We start from the raw sequence: 27,535 nt of genomic DNA on the forward strand, positions 1-27,535 counted from the left end.
AAAGAAAAACCAGAAACTCCACCCTGAAGTCACTCAGTTTCATTTTAAAGAATAAACACTGCAATAAAAGATTTTATATGCAACATTTATAAAATACAAGAATTTCCAATTATGTTTACACCCAGCCATTTATTTTTTTTTTTAAAAAGGCTGTAATAATGCTAATTCTCTTCCGAACAATTTCAGAACAGTGTCAGAAACATTTTCAAACTTCAATTATTCCCTCTTCAGCTAAATCCATTGTGTTTGCAAGGAAAATTCAACTGAACCAGGAGTTTGTGCCAGCTATTTCCCATGTCACAACATGCTCATTCGTCACCCTAACACTTCTCCAGCCTTGCACAACGCGTTCTCTACAGCATCTCAGAGCCAAGGACGGGCAGCATGTCCCGTACCCCCCAGCAGCCCTACCCTCTCCTGCACCCCCTTCCATCTCCCATCTGCAATCTCCCAGTTCCTCTCAACACACGTGTCTCCTGCTCCCTCATTTTACCATCCAGCAGCAAGGCAGAAAAGAGGAGAAAGGAGCAGAGAAGACGGGAGGGAAAAGGACATGGTGAGCGATCAGTGCTGGGCACAGACTTTCCATATATACAAGAAAGGAAACAGGGTTGAAAATTTGAGGGGAAAGACCACAAAAGCCTAATGACAGTCCAGCGCAGTGGAAATCTGCAAGGAGCCACTGATGACTCAAGGTTTCCATAGCACTTGTACTTCCAGCTTTGGAGCACACTAAACAAAAAATACAAGGCAAGCAGTATACTTGCACTACGGCAGGGGCGTCCCAAATTGTCTGGTGCTTCTGCTAACACAGTTCTGCTGGGAAGAGAGTCACTGATACTGGGCTGTGCCCTTCGAGGGTTAGAGTCTTGGTGCCAATGCTTTGGAGTTTTCTACTAAGAGCTTGCAGCCCTTTTGCCACTCTCTAAAGGCTCAGCTCTCCTCAGTGCTCACACACATTAAGAAACAAAGACAGGAAAGAAAGGAAAACATCAGGAGGATGGAAATATTGAAGCAAAATAGGGAAGAAACACTTTGAAAAGCAGTCTTGAAAAAAAAAGCATAGGTCAGAAAGAAAACAAGCACAGAAAGAAGCATAGTTCTAATGAGGTTCCTGTTCTTTAGGAAGAGGCACAATTACAAAAAATGCATAAATTAATAAACTGAAACCATAAACTACTCTTTGATACACATAACATGAGCTTACCTGAATCGTGTTCCAGGCGACCACAGTCACCTGATAAAGTGATCATAACAAACATGAATTAACTTTTTGGATCTAGAAATTAGTAAAAAAAGAGGGTATTTAGCCATCTGACTACTTTAAAAAAAAATAAAATCATAACAGTATATCACATCTAGGTGCATCAAGGCACAACACTTCAGAATGGTAGCAACAAATGAAAAATTAGCCTCAGCCTTCCAAAGAGAATTTCAATAAAATGCAGACATTTCAGTTAATGGGCTTTGACTGGGGGTATTTTAGCTCTAGGCAGTCTTTGAGCTTAATTCTCAGAGGTATCCATCACTTGAAACTCCAGGTGAACTCAGTAAGATCAGCAGCTGGTGCTAGTCAGACTCAGGCCCAGCTGTCCTGAAATGGTTAATCAACCAGAGTCATAAAAAATGTAAATCCACCACGGTTTTGACAGCCAGGGATTTATCTGTAATAAGACTAAGAGGGCAGCAGGACCCTAAATCCAAGGATACTGCCTGCATCACTGGCAGAGTAATAAACAGAAAATAGAAAGACTTTTGTTCTGATAGTGATATCCAGAGAGATTCACTGCCATATGCAGCACAAGCTGTGACACGCAACACTCCTGCATGGAGAAGGGCAGTCCCTGGGCCTGGAGAGAGAGCAGGACGGCACCTGTGTCTCCTACAGGGAACGCTGCTATGGCTGGTGCATTCCTTGGTAATTAAATACAGTCCCCAGGCTGCCAGCCAACTACCCCTGCAACCCTCCCAGGGCCATGTTTGCAAACCTCTGGTCAAATAAGGGATATGTAGAGGGCTTCAAAGGCAAGTAACCTCGAATTTAAAGCAATGCCGCATACCAGATACAACCCTAATGTTTTTCTTATTCACTATTTTCAAAACAAAAGCAGCAAAGGATATTTGTAATCAAGCTGAACTCTTGATTCCCATCTCGTGGAGCTGCAGCTGAAAGCTGTCCCGTGGACCCTTTGCCTCTGCGATGCAGGACCAGCACATCCACAGCACCCTTGGCTACTGGGAGCTGGTGATGTGGCAAACAAGGAGGGCAATAAAATAAGGTTAGGGCAGTGCTGCAGTAGTGCCACGAAAACCTGCTGTACTTGCTGCAAGTATAACATGGCAACTCTTGCAGTGGGTGCAACTCTTGATCAAAGTACAAAATGAGAATCTTATCTTTTCAAAGCTTTTCTTGAAACACTGCACAGAACTGCCTGTGCACAAGCATTATACTTAGCTGCTCCTTTTCCCAGTAGATAGGCAAAAGAGTGGGATCTAATTTCATAGACTGGGTCTACACTACTCTTTCTGTCTCAAAATGGAGCTTTTCCCTAATGTCATTTTATTTTAACATTAGCTTTTCCCTAACGTCCCTTTATTTTAAAAGCAAGCCCATCTAAGAAATGGGACTCCTTGCAGACAATGGACTCTAGGGTTGTGCTAACTGTTCTTTCCTATTCAGATTTGTTTTCTCATCACAGCCTAATCATTAGTTTTACAGAGGTACAGAACATACACATAACTCAGCAAGGCAGCTGGCAGTGGTTGTCTCCTGCCAAGATCCACTTATGAGGATCTAAACAAGCTTGGTGAAAATCCTCATTTTGTGATTTCTCTCGAATGAAGAAAGCAGCTAGGAATGATTCTGTCACAACCAGGTCTTCCCACATACCCTGCTTTCATCTTAATTTTTTTTCATAGGAACATGCAAGTTTGCTGTGACAGGGGCTGGAAATTGCTTCTGTTGCATTTCCAAAAGACATCGGAGGATTTTAGCATCAGTTACTGTGTCATTCAGGCCATAAAACAAATTTTAACAGACAATAGTGGAAAAAATCCTGAACCAAGAGCTAGCACGACAAACATACAGAGAAACTGAGTCCTCCCTTTGAAAACACTATTGTTTATTGCTGCCAAGGTCAATGGAACTGTAAGCAAACTGCTTTAGCAAACCCCACAAATTTACAACTGCCAGTACTCTGCATTCTTAGTTCTGAAGATATTCAAAGAATGGTTAAATCAGAAGTAGGCAGGCCTCAAATACAGCAGCTGTACAAAAACTCGGTGGGCTTGAGTGGCATTGAGGCTAACCTGCTGCTTCTCCAACAGATTCCCTTTGCTCTTGAATCTTGGGAGGGAGGGACAAACATGTCAATTTTCAGACAACTCAGCAAAGAAAGTATGAATTTCTGGCCTCAGAGTCTAGGGACTATTTGCTACTCCATCAAGGGGACCAGAATTTTATCCAGTGTCTTAAGCCATCCCAGACGTCCACCCCAAAATCCTTCAGAGCAAGGAAAGAAGTCCAACATCTGTCACAGGTTTCTTAGGGTCCAGTTAAATCCAAGTGTTGCCAGATTGGAAGAAGCTCTCTGGAAGAGATCAGATCTGGTTTAGGGTCATAACGAAGTGAAACCCTCCTGCCCAACCGTAGTTATATGCATGTCATGCAGCTCTAATAATAATTGAACTATTTCTTCGTGTGAAAGTCAAGGCTTTTGTACCTCAGCAAAAACTAAAGAGGGGAGCATAAACAACCAGCGAGACTGGGAAACACCGACGCTTTCCTGTTACTTGCGTACTTGCCAATATTTTGGTTTAGTGGCAAATATTAATCCCAACTGTTAATAGTCATACAAACTAACTCACGTCCAACATGCTCAGCATGGTGTCAGTGTTCTGTTCTCATTCACTGAGGGAGAAATCAAAGTCTAGTCAGTAGCAGCCAAAGACACTTTTGTCCTGCAAATCACCAAGACTGTTGTGTGCCTCCTTTTCTTCACCAGTAGGCATAATTTTGACTATTGGTTAAAAGTTCAATTTTTGTTTTTTTAATTTACACTTTCTGCCTTTTCAGTTTAAATTAGGTGGCATTTGTAGTCTGGTCTTAAACAACTTGCACAGGGCCATACAGGGAATATAGGAAATGAGAGCAGAACCTCTGTTTCCTTACTTACAGGCATGAGCCTTAACCACTCCTCAGTGCTGCCTGCCTTATTGAAAGAGTAAAATATAAACACAGGCAGTTCCAGTTTTCAGCTTATATGATCCCAGCCTTCCTCTTTTGTTGTTGCTCATTCATCCTTTTTATTTAACTGTTGCCTTAGCTGTGAAAACCATAAAGGTCAACTTGACACTAAACCGTATCAGTGGGAAGAATTATCAAAATTGTGGACAAACGTAAGAGGTTGCGACCCATTTTCTTGATTTTTGGGAGACGGCACGTTGGTAACGTTGTTCTAAACACAACTGCTTCAGTGAACTGCACTCGAAATACTTCTGCAATCAGATTTACTGCCTAAGATTGTGTGTGCAGCAGGGGGAAGCTGTCGGTGAACGGCACAGTCTTGCCAAAGACTGTGTGTAAGGCAGCAGTGAGGTCGGATAGCAGTGCTGTTGTTTTCAATAAATTCAGTGGATCGGATTTTTATCTTGCATTGCTATCATTTCAGTGCTATTATTTTATTGACTTTTATCTTAATATATCCAAAGGATCCCAACTGCAGACTTTCTCCTGGTAAAAAATTTCTTGTGAGTGTAATATGACTGGTGAATTTATCAGTATTGCTGCAAAAAGCACAAAGAAACTAAATATAAGAATATACAAAGTGCAATATCTATCTTGTCTGTACTGAACTGTGCTGGTAGCATTGTACTGGGGAAAGGAGCAACCCAAAGGCTGCACTAGGCCAGAAGTTTTGTGAGGATCTATGCTTCACTCATGCTGGAAACACCTTTCCCATCAAAAGCCCATTTCTACTGTAATTAAATGCTTCAAGAAATCAGTAATTTTGTGAAAATTTCATTTTAGAGGAAAAGCAAAAATTCTGAGAGCATCTAGTGTCTCGTTTCAATATTTTCTCTTCGAATAATTTTTTGGTACCATGACATGTAGCATAGTGCCTATAAATATGGTGTATACCATATCGTGGTGCAACAGATTCTAAATTAAACCAGACATTTCAATCCATCTATTGTGCCTTTATTTTCTGAAAGCTGCAATTTTACTCCAAATAGCAAACTAAACTTCACGAAAGCAGCAAAAGAGCTCTCTCCCTCTAACATTCATCATGGAATTTCCTGGTTTTTCCCATTTCTCTTTGGAGTGAGGTGAGTGCAGTCCTGCAAGGAGAACACGGCATGAAGGCTGCTTTGGGGCTTGCTCTCCATGACAAGATTTGCAGCTGAGGCTCACGTCCTCTCGCCTTCCCCACGCTCGCTCCTGAGCTGGCACACTGGCATCTTGCTGGGTGCACTCACCGGGCAGAGCTGAGGAGGAGGTGAAAAGCAGCATGTGGAAATGCAGTGGGAAGCTGCAGCGGGCCGTGCCAATTGCAGCGGGAGAGCTTGCGACGGCCGCGGCGTCGCGATGGCACAGCGGGCAGTTCCCACAGCAACCCACTGTGCCCTGGCTCCCCTGCACAGGCAGCGCTGAGCTGGCAGAGCCTTACTCTAAGCATGTCGGAAAATTTTGAAAGAAAGGTTACAAACTTCAAACAGACAGAGATTATGCTCCAACAGGGTTGTAGCTAGGCGTAATTTAGCCAAGCTCTGCCTCCCCCCAGCAAAAAACCCACCACCGCTGAGCCGAGCCATCCCTGCCGCTGCACTCAGACGTGGGTCTGCAATGAAACCCCAGGTTACACAGTAATTCTCCTGCCACTCCCAGCAGACACATGGGACCTTCCTTGCTGCCCTTGTCCTTGCTGATGTTCTCATGAGTTTCAAAAGGGAGGTTATATCTGAGTGACGGTCATCACACTAAAAAAAAAAAAAGGAAATTAATTTAAAATAAATTTTGTTATGTTTGCATTTCGGAATAAATGCAAATTTGCATCAGAACAACAAGCGATGTGAAATGAGACTTACAAGTGTCTTGGTACAAGCTTGCACATGAGGCAGTCACAGATGATTGATATGATGACTGATACTATAATTTAGCTTTTTATGCAGTTTAAATGAGCACTCAATTCTGTACCCTTTAATCACAAAGTGGCATTTCATCTCATGAGCAGTCAGCTGCAGTTCAATAAAAGAAAGACTGCCCAACAGGAATAGGCAAAGTAGACTGAGGCCTCAAAAAAAACACAGATCAAAAACATTATTTGAAAAATGAAATATTAATATGGGCAAGGCTTCCAACTAAATGTTTCCTTTGGTATTTGCTCAAGTGAATGTTATACCTCTAGTGGCAGTAGAAGTGAATCACTTAGCATAATGACTATGGAAAATTCAGACTACAGTTAAGTAATTTCTACATCTTGGATATAGGTATGTACATACAAAAAAGCGCGACATTTTTGAAAAATTAAATCTTAAACCCCCATGTCAGTAATTCGCACTGCTCAGAGCCTGAAAGTTGAGCAAGAGACACAAGCAGGTCTTTCCAAGTTAAATACTGTAATTTGTCCAAATAAAATGACAGAACACAGGCTCACACCCAGTATTCCAATGTGCCCATGGCTTCTGCTGGAGTTACCAGATATGTCCATTACCTCCCCTCAAAGGAAAGCTCGTTATAAAAATGCTAATGTGCAACTCACCCCTTCGGGCACGTGGGAAGGCAAACTGCACGCTGCAGCTGTGCAGGGAGACACGCTGCTCCGGACAGGGAGGCATCCAGCAAGAGTGGCTTAGGCTGTGACAGTGCTGGGAGCCTTGTCTGTGGACACGGATCTCCTCCCAAATCCAGCTGTGCTGACAGCAGAGTCCTCCCTCAGTCTGCCCAGAGGCTGGTGAGCATTGCCCTGCAATAGGTTACCACCCCTCTGATCTGGATATACTTGTTTGAACACTCCCTAACCTATTTCAGTGAAAATCAGCTGGGCCAGCAAACTCTTATGACTTAAAATGTAAAGCCATGGTTGCACAGACATTTCTTCTTCCCTGCAAAGCAAGCTCCAGCTATTTCTACTCCCCTAATCTCCAGCTATGCTTTGGCTCTGCATACCCACCCCATTGGTCTATCCACTATTTTGTCTATTTTTATAAACCTAAGCTGTTGGGGGTTTTTAAGTTGGATTCCCCCCACGCTCCTGATTCATTTAACTAAACGTTACAGTCTGTGCCAACGCAAAACAGGAGATGGCATGGGGTGGGAAAAAATGGCCAGGAGGTTCTTACATCAAATTTGTCTTCAGGATAAATATTTGTGAAACCATGGCCTGATGCTCCCTAATCCCTCTCTGAGTTTGGCCTTTGGTAAACCACATGACTCGAGTTATTTTACAGTCATCTCATCAATGACCTCAATCTCTTGTTACTGTCACACTTTCCGGGTCCCTCAAACTCAGTAGGATCTCCACAATCATCGTTTATTCTGGCCCAGGCCTTCATGTAAGTAATTCAGGATGTGGCTGTTGCTGAGTTGTACCCTCTCATACACAGTTCAGAATATGCCCAAGGCTGGTTGCTTCTCATGCCTTGAGTCAACAGGGTCACCACAACACCAGATGGAGAAATAAACTCTAACCACTGTGTGTGCAAATCGAGTGCAGGTAGGAGCTCTGCTGATGGTGTCCACTTCAAGTCAGTGCATGTAATTATCTGCACTGTAAACCTCTCCACCGTTGCTGGCAGCAAAGCCCAAATCCAGAAGCTTTTTGAATTTCCAGGTCAGAGATCAGCCCCGGCCTGCTTGCCTCCCAGATCTCTCTTTCCTGCACTGTGTTTGCAAAGTTGCAAAGGCTGTGCAAACCAGGCATGAGACCATCTGCTTAGCAGCCACAACAGTTTCTTGTTCTCAACTTCTAGCCTTTTGAAAATCCTTTGTCTTCGTCCTGCTGACCATAATAAGGAACGAGTTCAGCAGGAAGGACGGGTGGTTTCCAGAGGAATTCCCAGCAGAAGTCCGTGAGGGAGCCTGGAGCATGCCTTGGCACCATCCTCAAGAAACAGAGCATGGGATGTGAAGAGCCCTTCAGAGAGGGGTTGGGATCAGAAAGAAAAGGACAAACGGTACTTGTAAACAGCTTTTAAAGACAAATTTAAGTATCAGTGTAGGCATTTGCTCACGCGATAGCAAAGCCGTCGGCGGGGCTGCCCTGCCTCTCCTCTGTACAGCTGCACAAAGGGTTAATAGGTTGCACACATAGAACGCTTGAGCAGCAGAGGTGCAAAAGGGATTGTATTAAGTGAAGCTTTTAATAAGATTTTGATAACAACGATTTTTATGTTAATCTCTAAAGAGTTTGCTTTTGTAACATTTAACTGATAAGCATATAATCTAGTTCTAATTTAATCTCCGCAGGTGTTTCCCAATGGTAAATGTTAAATTTTTATTGCTTCCTTAGGCAGTAATAATAGGGGAAATGTCTGTAAGGCTCCCACTGTCCATTTGTATGCAGATAGCATTGTATTTTACAACAGCTGTAAATCTGACAGGATAGCCTCTTACTTTTGAGATGACATTGTAAATATGTGTCAACACTGAAGTAAACATCTTTGGAAGGAAAATGAAATAGAGATGTTATTAGAGGTCTAATGAAACAGCCATAACTGCTTATTTATGAGAGATGTATTGGCACATCCTTGAAAGAAGCAGAGCCCACGCTGGGTTTGCAGTTTTCCAATGAGCAGGACAAAGGAGATCCTCAGCAGGGTCCTACAGATAACACAGAAATAGATCCTACACTTCATAAAGATGATGACTGTCTATAAAACTCTAAATTTTTGCGCTCTCTGAGGTTTCTAAATGATTTTAAATACCATGGTGTCTAAGGCTCAATTATGGCTTCTTTCATACAGCTTTATGGAGCAAAGCCTATGTCAGGAGCTCCCACATGAAGAACCATAAGGTGCCAAGTGCAAAGAAGGGAACCCTGATACTTGTCTGAAGTCTAATATAGGCATACTTTGGGCAAAATTCGCTCAGTACAAGACCTGTGAGGGAGTTGAATGATGTCTTAGATCTTACACGGGCCTTGTTCTCAAGCAATAGCATGCATGAAACCTGCCTTTGTTTCCATTTAGCATTTTAAAGATAGCTATGCTTTAGGCTATATTTTACTCAAGTCATTTTATCTGTTCTGCAGCAAATATGGCTCTCTGGTAGCCATGCTCACCGTGTCCACAGGCAAATCCCAGGGACCCATTAGCACTGGCAGAGAGCTGAGCTAAAGGACTTCTGAGGTGGAACTGGCTTGCTTCCAGACAGCGTGGAGCATGGGCAGAGAGAGCTTCGAGCTGTCTTTACTCTCCTGTACAGGCATGCCCTGAAAGGGATTACACTTTAACAGAGGTCTAGATATTTCCTCAACGGTGTGGAGATATGTGGCTCCCAAGGTCCACATGATTAGTCATAAAAACAAACAGTCTAACCTCTAGCACAAAAAAATACATGCTAAGTCTCTAGTGACACGAAATGGGAATACAGCATGCTGCCACTGGGGGGTGGAAATTTGAAAAGCTGCCACATAAGCAAGCGGAAAAAAAACACCTTTTACTGATGAATTAAAGTTACGAGAACAGCTTGGATAGTTTAGGTTGAGCAATTCTTGCTTCTATTATAAGTCAGAACATGTATGCTGCTTTAAGGTGGTAGTTTGAACGCAGTATTTTGTTTCTCTTGACAGCCTTTTAAAATGAGAAAAAAAATATTTTATGAAGACTTTTTTATAAATTGGTATTAGTTAGAAAGAAAACTCAAATAATTTCCACAGAAAGACAAGATAAAAGCAACATAACACGGGTGTGAATGGAAATGCAGACACATTACTCCGTTTCCTGAGTTACTTCAAAGTCAGAGGATCTGCCACGTTGTGCCATGGAGAAGGCAACTGTCAGGAAAAAGATATCACATTAAGAATATTCACTGTTGAGAATCAAATGCGCTAAGAGCTATAGGTAAGGCTCATAAGTAAAAAATGTTTAGCTCTCTCCTGTCTGCACGCTAGTTCTTTTCCCATCAGACTTTGTAAAAATACAATTTATTTTGTGTCACTGTTTCAGACTGACGATTCATTAAAGGAGGCCCCCTCACAAAGTGCTTGCACTCTCCGACTGCACCATCACACGTGCCAACGTTACAGGCACAGGGGGCTGGCGCTGAACACAGAACCTGAGTGCCATGGCCTCTGTATCTAAATACTACGCAATGTCCTTATGCCATGGCAGATAAAGTGGAATTTTTTGCTAATCAAATGTGAAAATTACAAGGAGAAGGCATAATGCTGTGTTTCCCGCAACTTGACAAAATCTTCAACGTGATAAACCAGCTGAGAATCTCCCATATAAAGTATTTAAACCGATGGATAATCACCACAGTAACCAAAACCACAACAGGGTCATTCAGGAGCATATGTGCAGACTCCAGTCTCAGGTTTCGTGCTGCAAGGAGCAACATTTGATGTAACAGAAGCCTGGCCAATGCTTTTAAGTCACTGACAGGGGTTTCTGAGGTAGGTAAAAAACGAGAGGACAAAACATTAGCGACAGGAACAGAGTTTTTTTACACCTCAGATCACGCTTAAAGAGACCTGACAAAACTTGTTGCAGATTCTCTACTGCATCTTACATCACTACGCCTTTGCATCTGTATTTCTGACTTCTTCTTAATCCACGTTTTTTCCTCTCATCTTTTCCCTGCTCTACCAGCATCGTAACAAGGACCGCAACCTCAGTCTGCCTCTGATCCCAGAAATAATTATTTGGGAAAAATAAAGTAGCCCAAGAAGGAGAAAGTGAAAGAAACAATAACCTAATGATACAGGAGGGAACTTCCCACAGATCTGAGATAATTCTAGATACTGCCACACATGGCAGTAGTCTCCATCTCCCACGTCACAGATGAGCAGTCTACCCACAGCACATGGCATGTGGGCACACTCATATACATCCTCCCAATAATTTCTAACTCCACCCGAAGTACTGAGCCTTGCTGGCAAGGCAGTGAGAAGAGCAGCAGGGCCGTGCCAAGCCAGGCTCAGCGCGTGCCCCAAACCAAAAAGTTTGGCACTGGTGAGTCTGTCAAGCAGCTCTGTAATATTTCTGCATATGTCAGTGCTGGTTAAACAGTGATGGCACATATGCACCTTTAATAATGTCTGGGACGGGGCGTAATCTCTCTCAAGGGCACACTGTTGCACAACAGCCAGCGACAGGTTTGTGCTCTCTGAAGCATTAGACACTCGCAACAGGGACAGGAGAACACTGACTCTTGCTCACATGCCTGCAACAGTTTGCACATTTAATCGAAGTTAACACAGGGCTTTTAAAACAACAAAGTAACCTAAAACAAGATGCAGTGATAGAAGGGTGGAAGAGGAAGGAGATCAGCACGATTTCGTATTTTCAGCAGGTGGTCAGTGGATGCAAAACGTTATTAAATGTGTGACAGAAAAAACAAAGTTGAATCCTGGGAAACTTATAAAGGGAGACCTAAAACCTGCTTTTAGAGATTCTGAACTTTCTTTGTAAATGAGCTGGATGAACTGGAAAGCATCAACTTGGCTAATTAATGTGCTTCCAAGTTTAGCCATTGTAAATTATGTTTTTTCTAATTTGATCATTCTGTTTACCATTGATTTGAATATCTCTGAAGCATGTTTATGTCTGCTGCTCCTCCTGAGACAGGTTTTCAAAATCAGAAACACCCTACATTTGATTAATACTCAGTATAAACATAATAATTTTCTGAACGTACCCTGAAGGCTGAAGTCTGATAGTCTGTTTGAAAAACAAGAATTCCAGTTTATTTTTAAACATGTTAAACTCTATGTGCTGATTGACACTTGTCAAGAAGCAAAAAAAATATACTTTGCCAGTTTTCGCTGCATACATTTTCAGAAATTCTGACAAGATTATAATTTCTATATATAATAACTGTAATATTATGTAATTTGTGGCTGTGAGACTGAAACTGTTAATGAACTACTCGCCACTATGAGACCTGCAGAAGGAACTATTTGGAAAAAGATGAGTGCTAACACACGCATCTTGGCTAAGTTACAAAATGAAGGATTTTTTTTTTTTTTAATGTCTTCCACGATTTTAAATAGACAAAAGATGTTACTTCCTGCTGTGGATTGTTTCGTGTTATTGTGAAACACTAATGGCTGCTGAGTTTATTTCACCACAGAAGTGTGTTCATTTCACACGTGGGTAACGTCTGGTAATGGAAAAAAAATTGTGCAATCCTGCTGATTGGATGGCTTAATATAAATCTTAATTATTCACCTGACTTGCAACAAAAATATTTTGCTGCATTAATAATCTTAAAGCTGGGAACCATCTTAGGTGGCAATTAGGCTGCTGCATTTTTGTATTATTACACAGGCCTTAAAGCCCAAGTCAGAAGAAAAAGATGATAGTGGGCACTGCATAAAACGAGCTGAAGTCCACGAAGAGTTTAATAACTAAGTAAATTAGAGGAATATGGAGCAAAGGTAACAGAAACATTTTAACGAGACAGCATGCACCACTCGGGCTGTGCTGCTGTACCACCGGGTGACGATGGGTGTTGTGCTCGGCTTGTTCCCGGGTTTATCCTGCGCTCGGCGCAGGTGAGACACGCCGATCCCGCCTGACGGACGGCTGTACGTGACCGGCAAGATCCCTGCGAGCCGGAGCGCCAGAGCCACGTCCAGGTGAACCCGGAGCCGGATCTGGGACCCGCGAGCCGGATCTGGGACCCGCGAGCCGGGAAACACAGCAGCGCCAAGGTCAAGGGCACCGGGCAGGCCCGGGAGCCCTGTCGGGAAGGGGTCGGGCCTCAGAAGCCGTTAGAGGAGGTAAATTATTCTTAAAAAAAAACAACTTCCCGCACGAAAAGAGAACCAGGTCGGCTCCCACCTCCCCCGCTCCCCGCCAGCCGGCCGCCCCCGGGGCGCCTCACCCCTCCGCACCGCGCCCGCACTCCCTCCAGGGGCCGAGCGGCCCCAAGCGGCTCCGGACAGGGCTGGGCAAAGCACTTTCACCGCCTCCCCGCCGGGAGCTGGAGGCCGCCGCGCAACTGGGCTGCCCGGCCGGGAACATCCCCAACACCGCGCCAGCACCCCGGGCCCGCCGGCATGGCGGCGGGGGGGGGCGGGGCTTGGCGAGGGGCGGGGCCTGGTGACGCGCAGCGCTGGCGGGCCCGCGGCAGGCGGGCAGTCCGCCGCGATCCCGGCAGCCATAGCGACGACGCTGCCCGCAGTGACGGGCGAGGCGGGGGGGGCGGACAAAGGGGCGCCGCGCGAGCCCGCACCCAGCGGCCCCGGAGGGGGTGAGTGCGGGGCGGCGGCGCCGCGCGACGGCTCCGGGACGGCGCCGGGACGGCGCGCGGGGGGTTGGGGGGGGAGGAGGGGCAAAGCACCCCCCGCCCCGCCGGTTACCGGGCCCGGCGGCGAAGGGCGCTGACAGGCCGGGTCCCCGCTCCCCTCCGGCGCGGAGCACGGGGCTTCTCCCGGCGCCGGCAGCCCGCGCCGTGCTGGCCCAGCGCTGGCGGAGCCCGGCGCCCGCGGCCTTTTCCCTCGGGAGCAGGGCGGCGGCCGCGTTCCGAGGCCCCGGCGGTGCGGCGCCGCCTGCCCGGCCCGGCCCCTCTCAGCCGCGGGGCTCCGGGGCGGGGAGCGGGGCGGGCGGAGCGGGGCCGTCCCGTCCCGTCCCGCGGGGCTGGGGCCGGGTCCGGGTCCGGGGGCGGGTGCCGGCCGGCCGCCGGTGCGGAGGGGGCTTGCTCGAACCGACTCCGAGCTGTGGCCGGGGGAGCGGTGCGGGACGGTGCCGGGGCGGGCGCGGGCTGCGCGGAGAGGCCGTTGGAGCGCGGACGCCTCGGCCGTTATCTCCGTGCTGGAGAACAAAGAGGATCGGTTCGGCGCGTTTCTCCGCCTTCCGTCGGTGCGGTTTGAGATCGGAATGCCTTTCCTCCCGTAGTTCTCTGGGAAAGACTGTTTTCCTCCGTTAATCGTTGTGGCGTTTGAGCTGAGCGTTTGGGTTTGGCCTGAGACAGGGCCGGGGAGCGCTGATGAGCACAGCACGCGTTCGAAAACCAGCCAGTTTGGCGCATTGAGCACAACTGAAACAGAAAACAGAGACTGAAGCAGATGTGCCCTTGAGAGTCTTCCATAGGACTCTTCTGAGCTGTGTAGTAGAACGGATCAGAAACAATGCACAGCTGTTACTTTGTTTTGTTCCCTGTTTTGCACGTCTCTCAGTTGCATTTGAATGTTTTTTTTGTTACTGTCATCTTTTCAGCATTTGAAGAAATAAAGGAAAAAAAATAACGTGGTCCTAATCAATTTTGTTGTCAGTATCAGCATGGTTTATGCCTGTGGTAGTCATCTGTGCTAACAGGTAACGCTCTGACACTGTTCCATTTTACAGCATCCTGGAGACAGTTACCAGTTACATTTCTCATCCCTCTGTAAAGAGGTGAACAGTGGTGTGTTTTGGTCTGTGCTTTGCAAAGTCTCAGAGCAGTTCTGCCAGTTCAAATGTGACTGTCCACCTATTTAAATACTTTGCAGAATATGTGCCTTCATCGATTACCAGGTGGAGGTGAGGTTAACCACCTCGCTCAAGGTCACGGAGTGTCGGTGACAGAGTTGGCAATAATGGCATCCAGCCGTCCTGGCTGCTGGGTCTGAGCCCCAGTCATTGGGTGCCTCTCCCAAATAATTGCAGGTAGTTTAAACACTGGCTTGCGTAAGTGTCTGTTAAGGCCTTCAAAAACTTCTGGAGAAACAAAACGTTAATAGATCTGCTTCAGATCTTGCGCTGTGTTTGCATGTAGCTTCAAGTCATTGTGCTGCCTGATGTAGGAGGCAAGTTTGAAGAAATCTTTATGGCTGATTTTGTAAACGTGCACTCAAAAGGCACCAATTTTATTGAGTATGTAGCGTAGAAAGACATTGTGTAGATTTACAGGGTAGATCGTGAGAGTACAAAAATAGATTGCACTGTAATTAGACAACTTTTACAAGGAGAATGTGGATACTATGACTGTAAAGAGGTTATCTTCTGAATACAGTGTTTACCAGATGACATTCTGTAGAGTTATTTGCAGTTGTTAGGAAAAAAAACAAAACAACCCAACCAACAAATGCACTCGGAAGCCATGGTGATGAGGCGGTTGGAAGTTAAAATGGGAACAAAAAACTTCCACACTTGACTGACTTTTTTCAGCAGATACTTGTTAAGAAAAAACCTAATCACGGTCAGTGTTATTTCTGACCCTAGAGAGAAGTTACGTTTCGCTTTGTGTTTTTCTCTGTCAAGTTAAATTTACGAAGAAAGAGGTTTCAAAGGAAACGCTGGCAGATCGGTGCTGTTGTGACACCAGCAGTATATACTTAGTAACTTCAGGGGGAAAGATCCCTATTGTGCTAAAAAAAAAATATCAGTGGCAATTGTTTGTCTGGACTTCAGAGACGGTTGGAAGGCAAGCTGGCATTGTTCAGGTGTTGGCCCGTGTCCTGAAGTGAGCGTTGCATTTGACAGGTTCCTGCACCCATGGGGTGCTTCATTGTTGGTGCTGTAAGGTCACAGGTCTCAGTTTTGTGCAGATTTCTTGGTGCTTACCTTCGTGTTCTGCAAGTAATCGTGGTGAGTGATCGTGGTGAGCATGTGCTGCTCCGCAGCGCACAGTGCGGAGAGCAGCAGCCGACTTGCTTTTAAATGAATTCATTTAAAATTCTTTTAAATTTAATTTAAAGTTCATTATTATAACCAATATTTTTAAAATTTTATCAAATATAGTCACTTAAAAATATCTAGTGGTAGTTTGCTATTGGTTTTATGGTAGATTAAAACATTTATTAGGAAAAACTGCCTTTTGTTGATTTCAAAGATTCATAACTTTAAAATTCTTTTAAATGAATAGCACCAAAGGTACGGTGTTATTAATGCCAAACCATCCAGTCTCCCCAGCATATGGATAGTTTATAGCACATTCTTTGGGAAAAGTACTTTTACGGATTTTACTTGGTGAGATATCCCAGCAAGGTGACTTGTAAGCCAAAATGTTTGTTTTGAAAAGGATGCTGGTTGCTTGCTAGAAACCCAAAAGAGTAAATGTCTCCTGTGGGCCTGGGTTTGCCAGATTGACTTTTGCCAATTTGAGCCATCACGTCTTATCCAGCCCAATTTCTTATCCTGAGAAAAGGAAGCAATAACGGGGTATACTTTTTTAGGATTGGTGGCTTTCCACCTGCAGGTTGTGGAATCCTGAGAGGTTTGCGCACTGTGTTTTCCACGGATGCGTCAGAAAAACAAGCCTGTTGATAGGCTTAGAGATCCACACCTCAACTGATATTGCGATTTGTGGGGTTTTTGGACACCTAAACACTTGCCGCTGGCCAAACTGAAGAAACTGGAGTTGTAGTATGGTGCCAGGAGTCAGAATAAAACCTGTGCGGTGTTTAAATAAAAACTTAAAGCATAAAAAAAGTGAATTATTATAAACAATATTTTTAAAATTTTACCAAATACAGTCACTTACAAATATCTAGCAGAAGTTTGCTATTGGTTTCATGGTAGATTAAAACATTTATTAGGAAAAACTGCTTTTTGTTGATTTCAAAGATTGCCCATATTTCTGTTACACATCATGTTTGCACTGTAGGTGTGTATGAGAACCAAAGATTCTCACATATTCTTACTGCGTACAGCATTGAGCTAACTTTTGTAAAAAAAAAAAAAAAAAAAATTCTTAATCTTCTGCCAATAAGAAGTTTCAAAAGAAGTTATTTTGAATTCCTACGAGCTGGCAGTTCTTCCACATTAGCACTTCGTGTACTCTTAATGTATGGAACAATGAATCTCACTTTGCAGTAGTACACAGAGTTGCTCAAGAAATAATGCTTACACTTGCTGCATAAACTGCTTCCAGAGTTTAATTCCTCTGAAACAAAAGGGATTCACCAATTTCTAAGAAGCACTTGGAACACAAATTGCCACATAGAGAGCTATTTCTTTTTCTAGACTCTTCTTAATAAGGTAGCAGCACATCAACTTGGAACACTATCATTGGGGATTTGTTTTCAGAATATTATTAGTAGCATTTCAGTGAAGTGGAAATAAACCTGTGCTCTGAAAAGAAACTGGATCTCGGGGAAAGACATTCCAGTAAGAGTCATGAATTTAAATTCTACAGGAAAGATTTGCTATTTAAAAAAAATAAAACAAAAAAAAAAATGAAGAGTTTAATTCGTGAGTAAGAGTCAGAACCTGTAAATCCGAAGGTATGACAGACATACTCTAATAAACACTTGAACTGTGTCATGTTTCAAGTATGAAACACGTATCTGGTGCTTGGAAATGTAAACATCATGATGTTTAGAATGCAAAAATAAGCATTTGGTTTTGATTGTTCATAATGCTAAGGCTACTCGCTGCTAGAAAGTTCAGCAACTAAACTTCTTAAGGTTCAACCACACCAGTTTATTAGACTGGACAACCGCAGAAATCGACATTGTTTTATGAAGCTTCATTGGAAGTAGAAGTTACATGGGTCAGTAGGAACATTTTGTTCTTTTAATGTTTTCTATTATATAATAAAGTAAAGCCTCAAAGGACACCTTCAGTTTGATCATTAACCTGTACGAGCTACAGTAAAACGTGGCATTGTTGGGGTAAAAATATGTGTAGCTGTTTCACTGTGTTCTGTCTGGCGTGTGTAAAGTCAGTGGTATGTGTGCTGAGGAGTCTGGCCTTAATTTTATTGTATGAAATACGTTTGGGATTGTTGCTTGGTCAGGTCATGGGTTCTGGTTTTAGTTCTGGAATGCTGCTTCAAATAAAACAAAACTGTGGGGATGGCAGAGGGAGAATGACGACGACGCTTGTACTTTGGTTAGAGACAGTGGTGGTAGAAAACCTGTCTTGTTTTTTCATCAAATAATAAATCCCAAATCTGTTTGGTGTTGTTTATCCCAGTTATTTTTCAGTTTGTTGCCTGTAACTACCATGCAAGTGTAACAAGTTTAGTTTAAACAAGGCGTGAAGGTGTTCCCCATTCCTTTGTTCTGAATCCCTGGGATCTGACATACCTGTGTGTGTGACACACCTGCCTGTGTGATTGGATACCTAAGCTGTTACACCTCATCTGGGAAGGTCACCACTGCAGTGAGATTCCTGCCTAAATGGTGACTGCTGCTGCCTTCCGTCTTCGTGCTTCCTCATTTCTGCTCTGGTTTTGCTCAGGTGTTGGTGTTCTGAGGCAAGGATGGGATGAATTTTTGTTGGTGGTGGTTTGTGTTGCAAAGACCCAGCATAAGCAGCCCTTACCACAGACTGGGACCCCAAAACGCTGCCATAAGGCACTGAAGAAGTGCTCATCCATTTATTTTATAGCAGTTTGTTCAACAGAGGGAAACCAAATGGGAATAGTTTTTCTATTTCCATATTTTTGAAGGAACTGAAGTAAAGGTAGATTCATAACCAAGCATCAAGTTCTATATTTTTTCACCTTCGTTGACTGCCTCAGTTTAGTGTAGACTTATGGAAATAATCTTCTTGCCTTTTCTCTTTTTTTCCCCCTTTTTCCTTTAGAATTGCCAAAATGCTTTGGAATTCTTAAACGATTCAAAAACTGAAGTCTCTGAGGATACAAAATCATAAGAACACAAGAAGCAGCAAGGAGGATTCAGTGCCAATGCAGCAACAAAGACGACAGCCAGAGTTAGTGGAAGGAAATCTTCCTGTTTTTGTTTTTCCTACAGAACTTATATTTTATGCAGATGACCAGTCAACACACAAGCGGGTGTTGACTCTGTATAACCCCTATGAGTTTGCCTTAAAATTCAAAGGTGGGTTTCTTAGGTTAAGTTCTGTGTAAGGGTTAGTCGGTGATTTGAACAGACCAGTTATAACTCGTGTGACAGAACCAAACTTGCGTCTTTACGTATATCTGTTGCTGAAGTTGGCGAGATGCTGATTCATGAGTTGTTACCGCTTCTGTCCTTTTTGTTGCAGTTCTTTGTACAACTCCAAATAAATATGCGGTGGTCGATGCTACTGGTGCAGTGAAGCCTCAGTGCTGTGTTGATATGTAAGTAAAAATTGGTTGTGTGTTTTTTTTTTTTCTGTCCCTAATGTATGACACTTGGTTACTGTAGTTTCTTTTAATATTTAAGACCTGGTAAATGACAGCATGCATAATATAAATGAAGTTGGATAAAGATATAATGTTTTCCTAATCTCTTATATTCTTGTGGCCATCTGATCTTTGCTGTTCTTTCACACTAGGGCAGAGATATGACAATATTGGAGATATTTCCTTCTTTAATTTTGTCTTTAGCTATAAATAAACTGCTCATAAATACGTCCTATAGCATAGTTTGTAAACCAGCAATGAGAGTTATATGAGCCTCCTCCGGGTACTTTTTTTGTTATTTCTAACAAGAAAAGCAGAACCCTCCAGGGCTGGGATTTCTTTGTGAGAAATGTTTGTTTGCAGATGGGCAAAATGAAAATGTCTGTAGGTCTATGTTTTGGAGTGTGTGAGCACGCTTTTCCTGTGTCATGTTTAATAAAGGAACTTCTACTTACCTTTCACCTCGACCACCTCTACCATTCTCAGACCTCTTTGTCTTCCCTTTGCTTGTTTCTCCTGTCAGGTCCCAACCCAGTAACAGAGAAAAGATGGAGGCCAGTTAAGTGACTGCAGTAACGTATAGAGTCTGTAGGCTGCTGTAATTCAAAGCAGAGTAGGTATAGAAGTTAAAATAGCCCATTTTTTTTTCATCTTCCATTTACCACGTTGTTCTGTGCTGATGTGCAGGTACAGCTAAAGAAAGTATGAAGTACCTAAAAGAGCAGACTGAGCTTTCCAACTAGGAATGGGCAAACTGTAAAACACCTTCTGGAACCTCTGGCTAACAAATGTCCATATACCAACCCCCCTGCTATTGAAAGATCTGTCTGTTGTCAGATAAATAGTACTATGCCTGGGGAATGGATCTTTCCTGTGGACTTTTTTCCTGAGGTGTAGTTTGGAAAATTCCAAGGATTCACCAAAGAGAAACATAGAACTAAAAGTTTCAGTGGGCAGGGGCAAAAATGCTAAAAATGGAACAAAACAGTTCAGAATATAGAATATACCAATATCTGTGAGCTATTCCAGTCTTTAGTAGACATTTACACAAGCTTGATTACATTTGGTTCATCTTAAACAAATGTCTTTGTATTAAATAAAGGGAAATAAGACAAACACATGTTTCCGAGGGAATTTTTTGTGCAGCAAAACCCCCGTCCCATTCCAATGGTTGCTGTCTAAGGGCAGTGTTTACTGCTAGGATAGGAGCAGTACTATGCAAGTATGGCCATTTGCCAAATAAACAGATATTCTGCAGAGCTTCCAATTATGCAACAGTCTCTAAAAAGAAACGGGAGAATGTATCTGTTTATAAGGGTCTGCAGAAAACATCTCTCTGCTTGGCAGCAGGCGCGTGTTCTCGTAGCACAGTGTTACGTAAAGATTCAGTTTAGGATGGTAGTGAGTACCGTGGTACTAAGAACAGAAACAAAAATTTAAGAGGAAGTGTTAAAGGAAGAAGTAAGTGTTGAATCTGCTGTTCTGATATGCTGAGTTGTACGAATTGGGATTGTCAGGAGAGGAAAAGCCTTTTGTTTCCTTGAAGGCAGGTGCCCAGCCAACACGGCTTGCCGAAAGTCTGTCGTAAGCACACTCTTCTGCCTCGTAAAATGTCGTAAAACTACGGGCATTCCTGAAGCCTTCTCGCTTGGGGGGTTACATGGTCTCTGTTTCCATATGGAATAGTCTATGGAAACTAGACACCAGCAACAAGCACTGGCTATGTGTGAATGATTGTAGATATCTTGATGGGATATAGTTCCTTTAAACAAAGACTGAAACACAAAAATCTGTTTCTTGCAGCAGTTTAATGTATATATTATCACAAGGATAGGTTTCTTGAAGCAATTTTAAGACGACTATCCTGTATTACTAAGGGTAGAATGATTTTGGTTTTCCCCTCAGGAGCTGGCAACCTTCTTGAAGCCAAATCACTTATATGTAGGTATCTTTTCAGATTAGCTATTATTTTAGAAATTTAAAGTAGCCTTTCACAAAAAAAGTTTTCCACTTTGGAAAAATAATTAAAATCCATATTAACCCTGAGGGCTGATATGACTTCAGAACATGAATGTTACAGCTTTTTAATGCTAGATACGTATTTTCATAATGAATCATAAATGCAGAGAGGAGGCAGTTGAGCAGAGCGCTGCTCAAAGGTCGGTGTAGCCTTTGATCAGTGTTATTTTAAAACTCGGCCTTTTGGAGGTCCCACACACAATTTTTCCCATGAAATGCCATGAAACAAGAAGGAATGCAACAACTATCACCCTGTCTGACTGTTGAAGCTGTCTTGGTCAACGTATTTAAAACAGCAGAGCAACAGAGTGGTTGCTGGACAGTGAGAAGGCTCACCAAGAAAATACCTGGCTCTCTGGCTGTAATTCAGAGAGTATGTCTGCACTGCAGTCGTGAGTTGTGATTGCAGCTTGTGTAGCTACACCTGGCATTGCTCTTGGTAGCTCGTGAGGTATCTGCAGCGTCATGCGTGCCAATGAAGGCTACCGAATGTGCTCAAGGTAGCTAGGTTGATGAGCAAAGCTCTGGCAGCACAGAGCTCTGCTGTTTGGTGTCCAGATTGACTCCCTGAAAGACAGGTGAGAAATGTTTATGTAGCTAGGTCGCTGTCATTTTTTGTGCAGTTACATGCTCTTAAGGATGAGCTTCTGATTTTGAAAATCCCTTTACATCTAGCTGACTCTTGCACATAGAGGGAATGAGTTTAGCTTCTGAGAAAGTATCATTGTAAAGCTTTGAGACTGGTTTCCTCTACAAGCTAGGTTTTTGCGGTCACCCCTCCAAGTGTTTGGCAGTCCTGCTTCTCTTCTTTCTTTCCCTGTCCACTCCAGTCCCCCAATACCTTTTGAAATCACTGGCCAGCATCAAACAACTTTGATACAGGAGGAGGCATCTTTCGGTTAATTGATGTTTCATGCAAATTGGCAGCTAGGCCTCAAATTGAGGCAAAGGTGTGCTCAAGATAAAGAATTGACTGTTTTTTCTGGGCAGCCAATTGGAGCATATGTATTTGGGAACCAGAGCAAGCATAAGGAAGGGAGAGAGAAGGCAAGGTCAAATCTTCAAGAACATTGAGTGATGGAGGAGGTAGTGGGGATCTGGACTATTGCAGTGTGTCTAGGGGGAGGAAGAGAGGAAACATTGGGATGTAGGATGTTATTCCACAGGAGACGTGCTTTTTATTAGTTCCTCTGTTTGAAAATGTTGTCTTTCTCTGCAGTGTGATTCGCCACAGAGATGTTCGGGCTTCTTACTATGGTGTGATAGACAAATTCCGTCTACAAGTGTCTGAGCAGAGCCAGAGGAAAGCATTAGGGAAAAAGGAGATTATTGCTACTCTGCTTCCATCTGCAAAGGAGGAACAACCACAAAAGGAAGAGGAGGAAAAACGAATAAAAGAACACCTGGCTGAAAGTGTCTTTTTTGAGCAGACTTTGTGTCAACCAGGTAGCTGAAATCTTTTACCCCTCTTGTCTTCTGAATCAGTTATGAATAGCTCAAGTGACTAGAAAGACTAGACTAAAATAAATTTTAAAATAATTCCTTTTACTTACCTGTAAGACTGCTGTCTCTATCACTGAGGGGTGATAATGCCCAAGAACCCAAACTATGGCTGTTCTGCTTATGCTGTCTGGATTAATCGAGACCCTCTGCTGCCCCATGTTTGCATGTCAGACGTTGGAGAGTACATCCTCTGTTCCTCTGGTGCAGAAGTTCTCTTACAGCCAGTTGGAATTTATCTGCAAAAGGATGGTAGTTATTTTTTCTCTTGGGCTCTTTCAGAACATATGCCCCTTCTGAGTTTGTTCCAAACCCTTAATCCTCCATTTCCTGATGAGCAGGAAATACTGCCAAAACATATTCTAAAGAGCTCCTTGTTCTGCGCCATCTCCTTTGTCTGTCTCACGAGTGCAGAAAAGCACAGTTGCTAGCTGAACACTCTTTGTGTGTTTCAAACGTGAGGAAGTGAATCAGCAGTCTTGGACCAAACAGTTAAATTGAAGTGGTAGGGGGAGATAAAAAAGTATCAAGTTTTACCACAACTGAATCTAAACTGATTCTTGACTTGACAGTCTACTTTCTTGTTATTTTCACTGATGTATACTGTAATATTCTTGTCACTCTTTTATTTTTCATGACAAGAGCAAAAATGAATTCCAGAAAACAGATGAACCTGGTTGAGTGTTCCTCTTGTTAAAAACTGTTTATACATAGTTTGTTGGATGGTGAAAGACTTTTTACTAAAAAAACCCCTCAAGATAAGTGTTAGTAGGATACATGGTTATAGCAAACCTGCAAGATCTCTGGGCTCGTGGAACAAAATGTTACTGTGACAGTTGTTCCGGTACAGGGGGTTTGAACCATCCTGAACAATCTGATACTGGTCTTAATCCAAATGCTATTTCTCTGCTTAAAAACCTTGTTGACTAAATTTTATTGCTTGCTTACAGAAAAACAGTAAACAAAGCAGTTACAGTCTTTGCACATAACCTGCAACCTAGAAATAACTGATGTATGGAATTAGAAAAGGACACACACTGATAGTCACTGAAGGCATAAAAACTTGATAAAACCCAGCTGATTTCCAGTGGGTCTTAAGAATTTGGTTAGAGGTACACAACTGATGTGGTAACAGCTTTTTTTCCAACATTACACAGTGCCTCTGAGTGGGCTCCAGCTGTTGAACTGCAGCGCAATGAGAGCGTGAAGGACAGTTCACCTGTAGTTGGTGTTTCCTTCCCCTGGTGATAACGGACTGTCGGAGTGGTTCACTCCCACAGTTGTTGAAGTGAGATTCAAACATTCCTGATTTGTGGCATATAAACTGGTTCTGGCAAGCGCAGCCCTGGAACCCCCCAAAGAAAGAAGGGAGACTCGTCTGGGCCAAGAACCTGTGCTCTTGCTGTAGCCATGTTTTGTTCTGGAGGTGTAAACAGTTGTCTGCCTGTGCAGCTCTTCTAGGTGCTCTTTCCTGATGGATTACTAATCACTGAAGGAACAATCAGGGAATGGAGTCAGGATGCATGGTGAAACCTCAAGTGTTGCTGAAACATCTAGCTGTCCTGAGTGTGTGTATATAGCTACTGCACCTGGCAGGCTCTGTTCCCCTAGAAGGGAGGGGTTTGGGAAGTCATGGGAAAACAGCATCAGAACAGGGAGCAGTCTTCTCCACTGCAAAATGCAGAAGGTTTAGAAAGGTGAGTTTAAGAGTTGTTTTCCACCCCCTCTAAACTCCAAAGAAAATTTCAGGATATCGCAGCTCTAATGTACCACAAACATTTTTGCAAAATATTTAACATCTGTATTGGTTGGATGTTCCTTACCATTGGTACCATCCTGTTTTTCAGAAAACAGGACTGCCTCGTCGGGACCTAGTTTACTAACAGTCTTCCTAGGAATAGTGTGTATTGCAGCACTGATGCTACCTACATTGGGGGATATGGAATCCCTGGTGCCTCTCTACCTCCATTTAAGTGTGAATCAAAAGTTAGTAGCTGCTTATGTTTTAGGTAAGTATTTTGGATTTTGTACATGTTTTCTTGCAACTTCTGTGATTTGGACAGAAACAGAATTCTCCTGTGTTTGCCAGTGGCTTCAGGAAACTTGATGGAGATGAAGCACCATGTTGTATTTTGGTTTGCATCTCCACTTACAGTTTAACTTGCAGCCATAGAGATGTCAGGAAGAGTTAGTTGTTGGAAGTATTTTAGACCAGATTTTAGTTTCTATTTATTGTATACAGGCCCTTGCATGTTAATTTCACCTTCATTTGATGAATGGCCAACTGTAGTCATCTGCCAACAACACAATGGAATGTGCTGTTTCTTACTCTTATACTAAAATAGTGAGTTACTCTATTGCAGACCCTGGATCTCTTCTGTTACTCTGTTTCTCTCTCTGACCCAGATAAACTGGTCTGGAAGGCTTGGTTCACTACCTTGATAAGCAGTTGAAATGTATAGAAATAAGTTGGTGTAAACCTTTGCTGAGAGACCGCTACCATCCACGGTTCTTCCCGCTTTGTAACTTGCTCCTAAATTAGCAAGCATAGATAAGTTGCATATTTCATTTGTTATGACTATTTTTCTATAACTATTTCAGATTTGAAGAACAGTCACACTAAACTCAGTTCTCCTGTCCCACTACCTGGCAGAAATGAGGATTTAAAGGAAACAAGCTAGGCAGCTTCAGACTGATAGCTAGAGGTGAGGTAGTGATGGGAGAAGATGCGAGTTCTCACTGATTGATGCGCACACTCAGTTGACTGACTGACTCATGCAGGTCAGTCTGCTGGAATGGTTTGAAAACTCACGTGTCGCTCCCTGTCTGAGCCGATGGTGATGTGTTTTCAGATCAGGACCTTGCAGTAATCCTTGCTTTGTTTTTATCTCTGGTTTTGAAAACAACTCCAGTTGCTGCTGGTGCCAGCTATAATATTAAACCATTTATACATTTGCAACAACTTCACCTGTTTCTAGGTTCACTATGACGTTCTTGCAGGTTTTGATTCCTTTGGTAGTAGCCTGTTTAGCTTTCTTGAAAAGATTCTTCAGTGTGCAGCTCTTGCTCATGTAGAAAGTCGACTGCTCTTGAGAAGATGGAACCACTTTCTTCCACAGCAAAGTACAACTGGATGGTGTAGCGTTTACTTGGAAAGGGAAGTTAACACCACACCAACTGGCACTATATGACATTTGAGAAGTACTTGCTTTACAGAAATGAGTTAACTCCTTTTTTGCCTGAAGGTCCCTGTACAAGTGGTACAGGCTGTCCTGTGGCACCTTCCAGAAGCCTCTGTTACTGCTCTGCGATGATTTAGGTAATCCAAGCCGAGGCCGACAGCAGTTGAGGTAGTGCTGATTGTCTAAGCTAATACAGACCTTAAGAAATAGCTGAACTCTAATTCCTCTTTAATGGATAAATTGCTTATCTAATGGAAGGCAGCATTACAACTCTGCTCTGTCATGCTGCTACCTTCAAAACCTTTATAAAGTAATTAAATCGGTATGAAGTGGCAGGATAGCAAAATAGTCTCAGAAATTTCTTTATCTGTGATGAGACCTGTAGGCTTCAGCTAAGCTCTCTGCAGTGAAAGGCTGTTACTTTAACATCATCTGAGCCTGCAAGAAAATACGATTGCCTAAGAACTGATAAATTACTATTTTGATGTTACGCAAGGTTGGAATTCACGGAGCCTTAATGTTTTTCCATATGCCCCTTTGCCTTGTGCAATATAACTCATGGCTAAGAACTTGCAGATTTGTACTTTTTTTGTGTATTAGCACATAATTAAGTGAATTTTCGGTGTGTCATGAGTAGGTTTTAGCCCCCAGTTTCCTGCTTTCATCTCTTTTCAGTTGTTTTTAACCTCTATCAGAGCAGTTCTTTTTTTTTTTTTTTCTCCTCCCTCTTTAAAGGTCACAACAAAGAGGCTGTAGAAAGCACCCTATGCAGACTGACAAGGAAGCTTAACATCTTTGTCTAAAACTAGTCTTTGATCAGTTATTCTGCACAGAGCAGAAACAAAAACGTCTTGGAGCCTTCAGCTAATCTGCCTTACTGATGATTCAGCATTTGAATTACACTGCCCAGAGCTAGGCTCCATGAAGGCTGGTGGCTTGTGTGCTAGCGTTACGCTTACTAAGTGAAAATCTCAATGTTGAGATTTTCCAGTAGGGAAATAAATAATTGTTTGGAGTATTTATCGCTTCTTTGACATTTATTTACTAGATACACGGCACTTCAGTGGCATTTTCTTACACAGAGTTTGACTCCATCAAAATTTGGAACAATACTTCTACTATTTAAGTGCAGTGTACATATAGATTCATTCTGCATGTATTTATGCACTCTTACCTTATTTTCTGGCCTGCGACAGGGTAAACTGTCTAAGAGTCTTTATTTTAAATGTTTTACTCAGTGAAATTAAAGCATTTAGTTCTTCATTCTTGTCTTTCAGGTCTCATCACCATGGTTATCTTGAGAACATGAGCAATGAGTTCACAGGATGTCAAACACCTTACTGTACATTCACATCATGAATGTGGACTGCCTTTTACTCCCATTTGGCTCATCAAGATGCTCACAAAACTGTTCAGTGATTGAAGATACCTTCAGAAGTGTAATATATTTTAACTGTGTATAATAAATGAAAGACTCAAAGCACTTTTCGGTGCTTCTGTAACAGACAGCTATGAAATGTTCAGTGATACCTGTGAAAATAATTTGAAAAACTTTTATATCTATGCCTACTGTAAAAAATCCTTATTAAAGCAACATTTGTTATTTTTA

At 42.9% G+C, this 27,535-nt stretch overlaps 1 protein-coding gene across 3 annotated transcripts; it reads left to right on the forward strand.

Annotated features, from left to right (window-relative positions):
- The first annotated feature begins 13,376 nt into the window (after positions 1-13,376).
- On the forward strand, positions 13,377-27,535 carry MOSPD1 (motile sperm domain containing 1). 3 transcript variants are annotated; one of them, XM_086619675.1, is made up of 7 exons: positions 13,377-13,420; positions 18,682-18,938; positions 19,105-19,180; positions 22,464-22,690; positions 24,592-24,753; positions 25,346-25,449; positions 27,204-27,236. In XM_086619675.1, the coding sequence occupies exons 2-6, from the start codon at positions 18,785-18,787 to the stop codon at positions 25,423-25,425; spliced, it is 699 nt and encodes a 232-aa protein (XP_086475801.1). In that variant the 5' UTR covers positions 13,377-13,420; positions 18,682-18,784; the 3' UTR covers positions 25,426-25,449; positions 27,204-27,236. The 3 variants fall into 3 exon arrangements, with proteins under 3 accessions (XP_086475801.1, XP_086475803.1, XP_086475800.1); XM_086619677.1 differs by lacking the exon at positions 25,346-25,449 and having other exon boundaries at positions 27,204-27,535; XM_086619674.1 differs by having other exon boundaries at positions 25,346-27,217.

Source organism: Tauraco erythrolophus, chromosome 13 (assembly GCF_009769465.1).
Source record: "Tauraco erythrolophus isolate bTauEry1 chromosome 13, bTauEry1.pri, whole genome shotgun sequence".
Classification (NCBI taxonomy): domain Eukaryota; kingdom Metazoa; phylum Chordata; class Aves; order Musophagiformes; family Musophagidae; genus Tauraco; species Tauraco erythrolophus.